Source organism: Petaurus breviceps, unplaced genomic scaffold (genome assembly GCF_028583685.1).
Source record: "Petaurus breviceps papuanus isolate PSGF00001 unplaced genomic scaffold, PetGlider_PUasm1.0 90444, whole genome shotgun sequence".
Classification (NCBI taxonomy): domain Eukaryota; kingdom Metazoa; phylum Chordata; class Mammalia; order Diprotodontia; family Petauridae; genus Petaurus; species Petaurus breviceps.
In genome coordinates, this window is record NW_027187256.1 from 4145035 (window position 1) to 4153027 (window position 7993).

Below are 7993 nucleotides of genomic sequence, written 5' to 3' on the forward strand. Positions count from 1 at the left end.
GAAAGAAAGAAAGAAAGAAAGAAAGAAAGAAAGAAAGAAAGAAAGAAAGAAAGAAAGAAAGAAAGAAAGAAAGAAAGAAAGAAAGAAAGAAAGGAAGGAAGGAAGGAAGGAAGGAAGGAAGGAAGGAAGGAAGGAAGGAAGAAAGGAAGGAAGAAGAAAAGAAATTCAGTTACTCTAATACTTAATTGCATTTGTTACCACATTTGATCCCAAACAACCCTGTGAGGGAGGTCCTATCGTTATCTCCATTTTAGAGATGAGGACATTGAGGATGAGAGAGGAGGTTAAGTGACTTGGCTTGACTTTCCAGGATCACACAGTTTAGGCAAGCATCTGAGACAGGATTCTAATTCAGATCTTCTTGATGCCAACATCTAAATATGGCCATGATTTGTCCTTAATGAACTCATGCTGGCTCTTATTGATTACGCTTTCCTTTCTAGATCCTCAAAAGTCATCCATGTTAGAAATTTGCCAAGAATGGAAGTAAAGATTACTGTTCCTTACTCCAAAATCTGGGACATTTACAAGACTCCAGTCACAAAGCTTTCTCTCATTTTTGATATTTTTTCCATATATAACCATCACATTCATACTTCTTGGAATATAATTTTACTGAATCTCATGACTTGCAGCCATTATAGTGAACTAGATTGCCTGGAGGTAACTTCTTATTGAAGTTTTCCTATGAAGGTTATCTTGTCCATTGTATTATTAAGACTGTTTATTTGTGTGTGTGTTTGTTTGTTTTGTTCTGTTTTTTTTGGGGGGGGCGGTGTATCAGCAATGCCATATTCACAATGCCTATAGAGATTATAAATATGCTGATATAATTATCCATCACAAAATACGTCAGGTTTGCCATTTGGGGAAATAAACTAGAAAATTTATTAAGATACCAAAAGACTGAGTCCCAAAACCAGAAAGTGAAAGCCATCAGAGTAGTTATGATATTGGCACAGGTAGATAAAGTAGAAAGCACCCACATTCTCAAGCCTTTAAAACAGAACAGGCTACCTCAGGCAAAGGTCCTCCTCTCCCCACTCACAGCAACCACCCAGCGTCCTGGAAGAGCGCTCCCAGCAGCTCCGGCCCCTGGCAGTGCTCAGCCGGAGTCCTAACTCAAAAAAAAAAAAAAAGGCAACTGCCGCCAACTGCCAACCACAGGACCGTTAGCTCGGCTTTTTTTTTTTTTCTTGCTCTGCTATGTCAGCACGTCCATGGGGCATGGGAGATCTTTAAATCCTATAACCCTTACAGGGGGTGAGGAAGCTGTTAACACAGTCAGTAGACTAAGAGGTCAGAGAAAGCCATAACATAGTATGCCTGGATTTTGGCAAAATATTTTAAAAATAAATGGGCTGCCTTTATAAGAAGTGAGCTCACATCAATAAATGTTCATTTGATAGGACATCTAATCAAACCTCCTACCTACTCAATAAATATTAAGTGCTTTTATGTGCCAGTCCCTGGGGATACACATACAAGAAAAGACTCTAAGATTCTTGAAATAGAAATTTTTTGAATCAGAGGAGATAAGTATCTAAACATACACATGTAGTATAACTGGTATTGACCTCCAGTTCCTGAGGCTGGAGTGCTCACATGACTTGTAGCCACAGTGAATTCTCAGGTGTTTCCTCAAAGGACAGATATGCTACTAAACTCACTTTTAGGGACCTAGGGACAATGCTGGTATGAAGAGTTATATCCTACAACTTTGGCTTGTGAACCTGCAGCTCCCACTGGTGTGTTTCCCATTAAAACACATCAGCCAAGTAGATGTTAACTTTGAATCTTGAAACATTTAGTAAACAAAAGGTGAAACATAAATAATAATCTAGTAATCTACCCCATAACCTTGGATCACAATCTCTCACATTTTACACATTGTACATATAGCATATACATATGCTACTTTCCCCAAGGTTTGTCTCTGATCAGTAGAAACTTTATCAATTTTTATACCTTATAGCAGACTGAATGTGGTAAGATGTTAATGAGGACTCATTTTTAAAGATGGGGAATGGAAGACATTTAAGTTCTAAGACTGTGAAGTCTGAAGCCTCAGTAACTTACCAGTTAGACAAATTAAGAAACCCATATGCCAGGGCCATTCAACTCTGAATGGCAGGCCATGTTATCCTGTCTCTTAAAGGAACAATTTACCATGGGTCATCGGCTGGGTGAAACCATTCCCTTTCTGGACTTCTCTAATTTTCTGACTAGTGAAACAGCTTCTCTGATACTCTTAGGCCACTGGAACAGTGTTAAGGAGTTTAGCAAACAGCAGTCATGAGCTTGTGATCTGCAAAGTTTCCCAGGTCTGCTCTCTTAGTTACATGCTGATGTACCTTTCTACTCTTTTAGAGAAAAGCAGTTCCCTGAAGCCTGAAATCTGCAAGAGAATAAATACTCAATACTTAGATATAAGGTAGTTGGGAAGAAAGGGTCATGATCAAGAAAGACTTCACAAGGGTGTTACTTGAGATACATCATTGAGAAAGAGAGACAGAGACAGAGAGACAGAGAGATTACATGAGGTGGAAGTGAAGAGAGAATGCATTCCAGGGATGAAGGATGACCAATGTAAAGGAGTAGAGATAGGAGATGGAGTATCAAGTGGTAGAACAGAGAGAAAGTCATTTTGACTAGGCATCCTTAGTACAGAACCTCTGGAAGTCACAAAACCTTCACATTGTTACCTAAAAGGCAGAGGTTAACAGACCTTTCTTGTAATTTGGATATGAGAAAAATCTCCTCCCACACAAACTGGCCTGAATTAGAGAATTTCATGGAAAAAATCCCAAAAGACTTTATTTCTTCAGCAGCTACAAGCAATGGGCAAACCATGGTTAAGGACAAATAAAACTAGAGAAAGGAAAAAAAACCTCATATGGAGAGCCCAAAATAAAAACATGAATAAGGAAAGGACAAGGCTATGATATATCCCTCTAATGAGCATCCCTTATGCTGCTTTCCCCAAGGTTTGTCTCTGATCAGGAGAAACTTTATCAATTTTTATACCCTACAGAAGACTGAATGTGGCAAGATGTTAATGAGGACTCATGTTTAAAAGATGGGGAATGGAAGACATTTAAGTTCTAAGGATGATACTGTGAAGTCTGAAGCCTCAGGAAGAAGAATGCCAAAATCTTAAGTCAACAAATGGCATCACTGATGTGAGTGCCTCTTGTAGGCAGAATATGATATAATAAGGAACATGGTGTAATGGACCAAGAACTGGTCTTGAAGTAAGAATGATGGAGGTTCACATCTTGCCAATGGCACTTGTTATCCATGTTAATATTGATAAATCATGAAACCTCTTAGCCTTGCATTTCTCATTTGCAAAATGAAGTTAGAGTAGATGAGGGGTGTCAAATACATGGCCAACAGACTGAATGTGGCCCACAGTGATTCTGAGTGCAGCCCAAATCAGATATTGGGATACATTCTAAAAATTCAATAAAACAGTGAATATTAACATGTGGTTTCTAAGTTAATATGTGGTTTTCAGGGGTCCTTATTGTGGTTTAGTGTCCCCCATTTCTATCTGAGCTTTACAACAGTGGACTAGATGACCTCTTATTCCTTGCCATCCAGCCCAAGTACCATGCTCCAAAGCATTTAACCCTTTCACCAGGAGACACTCACAGCCTGCATGGTCTAATTGGTGGAGTCACCTACTACATAGACACCGGACTCCAGCCATGTTTTACTCCACACACTAGACAGATTCTGTATTACTGCCTCCTATCACCAGTGTACCCTTCTTTCTCCATCCCCTTCCAGTTTTGTACCATAAACAAAACAGCTATTATTTGTGCTAGAAATGGTGCATCAATCTACTCCCCTAGAACTAGGGGATTCAGATAGCTGAATTCATCTCAGTAGTTTTCCAAATCAAAATACCCAAAATAGCCATCCCCTGGTCTCTACTCCCCTGTGGGTGGTCACCTACTAATAGCCCCTGCTCTAAAATAGTTTAGATTCTTTTTTTCACTTTTTTTCATTTGTATCACTAGCACTTACCATGGAGCACAATTGTTCAGTCATTCAGTCATGCCCAACTCTCCATGACCCCATAGACTTTGTCTAATGGATTTCCCTGGCAAAGATATTGGAATGGTTTGACTTTTCTTTCTCCAGTGTGTTCCCATTTTACAAATGAAGAACTGAGGCAAAAAGGGGTTAAGTGACTTGTCCAGGATCACACAGCTAGTAAGTGTCCGAAGCTGGATTGAGCTCAGATTTTCCTGACTCCAGGACCAGTGCTCTATCCATTTGCACCACCTAGATGCCTTTGCTTGATACATAGTAAATGCTTAAAAATGCTTCCATGTTCATTTCTTTTAAGTCTATGACCCAATAAGCATCACTGTCCCTTATAGGGCAGAACATGGGTTCTAAGGGGACCACTGATGCAAAGCTGTTTAGTTCTTTTGTGGTGAACCAAAGGTGATATAAAATGAAAATAGAGTTCTCCAGTGTCTCAACATTATCTAAAAATGGCTCCAAAATTTAATGGAAATGTCAGCAAAGGGCTAAGCCCTGGAAATTAGTATGGGGTCCAGGGTAGAGATAGCCAGTCCCACAAAACTGAATCATCACTAAGAGGTTGACTTGAAAGTGATATTTTTTTAGCCACCTGTGAAGTCTGTCTATATGTGAGTAGGAATGACACCAGAATAAGTGGAGAAGTGAGAGACCCTTGAAGTACTGAATTCAGTACCACCTGTGAAGCAGGATAATGCTAAGAGGAGGAATTAGTCAATAGGTTGGAGCTACATTATTACCCACTCCATAACAAAAAGGCGGTGTAGGAGAGTGGGAGGAGCACTGGATTTGAAGACAAGCGCTATGAGTTCTGGTTCTGGTTCTGCAACTTATTAACTGCATGTGACCACAGATGACTCACCTCCCTGTAACAGAAAAGGAAACTCAGAAAAGTTAATGTTAGCTCTACCTACAGCATAAAGTTGTGAAGAAAATACTATGCAAATATAAGCCTTGATTAGGGTTATCATGATTCCTGAATACTATCCAGGGTCCATGTTTTTATATTCTGTAAAAAAAATCATGTTCAAAGGGGTATACAGATTGAATTCAAGGACCTTGAAATGAGGTACCATCATTATGGGCCCTCCTATTAACTTTCCCTCAGTATTTTCAATAATTTATTCATCAGTTATAAAAAAGACAAGGATGAAAAATATAGCCCAACAGACTTAGAGGGATAGAAGGACCAGGAAGACTTCTCTTGTGATGTTTTTGTTTCTTTCACAGGAGAGAGGGTCCCCAACAGATGCTAGAATTCCTATACAATCATACATTGCCTTCTCCTACATTTGTCCTCATGGGTATCCCAGGTCTAGAAGTGACTCACCTCTGGTTGCTGGCCCCACTAGGCACCATGTATGTTGTGACTTTGTTGGGAAACAGCCTCATTCTGACAGTGATCTGGGTTGACTCTGCCTTGCATGAGCCCATGTACTTCTTCCTGTGTATCCTGGCTATTGTGGACATTGTTATGGCAACTTCTGTGGTCCCCAAGATGCTCAACATCTTCTGGTCAGGCAATGGAATTATTGGCTTTGCTGCCTGCTTCACTCAAATGTATGTTGTTCATGCAGCCACAGCTGTGGAAACAGGGCTTTTATTGGCTATGGCCTTTGACAGGTACGTGGCCATCTGCAAACCCTTGCACTATCAGACTATCCTTACACAACGAACAATGCTAGGGATAGGTGTGGCAATTATTCTCAGAGCTACCACATTCATGACACCTCTGAGCTGGATGGTGAGTCACCTGCCCTTTTGTGGCTCTCTGATGGTTCCCCATTCATACTGTGAACACATGGCTGTGGCCAAATTAGGATGTGCTGACCATATGCCAAGCAATCTCTATAGCCTGATTGGTTCCTCAATCATTGTGGGCATCGATGTGATCTTCATTGCTTCCTCCTATAGCCTGATCCTTCAAGCTGTATTTCGTCTTTCCTGCCGAGATGCACAGCTCAAGGCATTAAGCACATGTGGTTCCCATGTTGGAGTTATGGCCCTCTATTACCTACCAGGAATGGTTTCCATCTATGTGGCCTGGTTTGGAGAGGATTTGGTCCCACTGCCTGTCCAGGTCCTACTTGCTGACTTCTATCTGGTTATCCCACCCACTCTGAACCCTCTCATTTATGGCTTAAGGACAAAACAGATCCGTGATCGGGGATGGAGCATGATAGAGAGCTGCCTCCCTGGCCAGCCCCACTGAAATTCCAAGACAGAATATGATGCATAAGGGTCTTAAGCAAAGATGCTTCATGCAAGAATAAAGGTTACATGTGAATGAATTCAAATCAGCTAGAACCTGAGTGAGGGGAAAGAGAGCTGTTAGGTGATTTCACCTTCTGGCTTCACTTACCATGACTACGTCTATTTTAATGACTTTCATCTTCCTTTCCAGCCTTGACCTTTGTCCATCTCTAGGTACATGCAGGACAATTCTACTTGGATGTACTTTTGGGACTTCAAAACTCAACTAAATATGAACTCATCATTTCTTTCTGAAGAAGTTAGCCCCCCAACCTCACTCACCTTTTTTTATTGTTGGCATCACCATTTACCATTGTCTCCCTTAACTAAGCTATCAATATTTTAAATACTTGGTCATTTTTCTCAAAAGCTTTCATCAACTTTGCATTGATAACAGAATAAAATGCTTGATCTTAGAATTTAAGACCTACTCTCTGTCCACAACCTACCTTTCCAGGCAAATTTTATAATTCCTTTTTATACACTATGCTTCAGCTAAATTTTTACTTTGTTCCAAAATCTCTTCTGCCTCCATACTTTTATATATGATGTCATCTACAGCGCGTGTGCACACACACACACACACACACACACACCACTCTGTATCTTTCCAAGATTTCAAGACCTGTTTTAGATAGCACCTGTTCCATAATTCCTTCTTTGAACTCTTTTCCCACCTTTTTAAGTGATGAGAACAAGAGGTCAAATGGAATGACCTGCATCATTTTCTTGGTTGCTCTGTATACAAGTCTCATTCTCTTCCTTCAAGATATTTATAATCTGCAGGAAGAAGCATGTGCAAATGACTCATTCACGGCTGTAGTTCAGTGAAAGCAAAATCATTTTCTTGAGCAGCCAATTTTTTTATTCTTTTTTTCTTTGTTAATTTGTTTACTCATAGTTTACACAATCCCTTGAGGTTCAAATTTTCTCTCCCTCCCTCTCCTCGCCTGCCCCCCCCCATGGTGGCACACAATCAAGTAAAGGATCTGCAAATACTTTCAGGTTAGACATTAGTCAGGTTATAAAGAATAGCCAATTTTCTTGACAGTTTTTTCAGCATAAACCTCAATTACTTTAAAGATAAGCTGAAAGATCGAAGATGATCTCTCCTACCCACAAGGAGTTATTGTAATGCTTCTAACAAGCATCCAGAGAGGAATTCAACATATTTGGAGCAATATTTAATTGCATAGCAAGCTGAAATTTGTACCTACTTCTTTAATACACAGGGATTTAGCAGAGAGTAAAAAGTCATTCAAGAGTTCATCCTAACCACTCACACAGATAAATACGTCTATGAGGGAGAATACCTGTTGTCTAAATGATATTTATTTAGGAAGAGAGCCTAGACTATATGTGTGTGTGTGCATGCATATATACACACATGCATATGTGTATATATGCATACAGATACACATATATGGAGGTACACATGTGTACATACATACATTAGCAAACACATATATTCTATGTATATGTGCATACATACAAGGATATATAACATAATTCACTGCATAATCATCACCACCACATAATTGTCATGCCCGGTTTTTCGGCCCAAAAACAGATTTATAATATTCTATTGTATAATCATCTGGGTATAATTGTTTGTCGTGGCAATTAAAAAAGTAAACAGAGGGTCAGCTAGCTAGGACAGTGAGTAAGAGCACCAGCCCCA

At 39.9% G+C, this 7993-nt stretch overlaps 1 protein-coding gene across 1 annotated transcript; it reads left to right on the top strand.

The window, feature by feature from the left end:
• The first annotated feature begins 5308 nt into the window (after positions 1 to 5308).
• On the top strand, positions 5309 to 6271 carry LOC138177802 (olfactory receptor 52I1-like). Its single transcript, XM_069109003.1, has one exon. The coding sequence runs from the start codon at positions 5309 to 5311 to the stop codon at positions 6269 to 6271; it is 963 nt and encodes a 320-aa protein (XP_068965104.1).
• Positions 6272 to 7993: the final 1722 nt, after the last annotated feature.

Excerpts from the sequence above, each read along its gene's own strand:
- LOC138177802 (XM_069109003.1), top strand. The coding sequence starts at position 5,309 with ATGCTAGAATTCCTATACAATCATACATTGCCTTCTCCTACATTTGTC.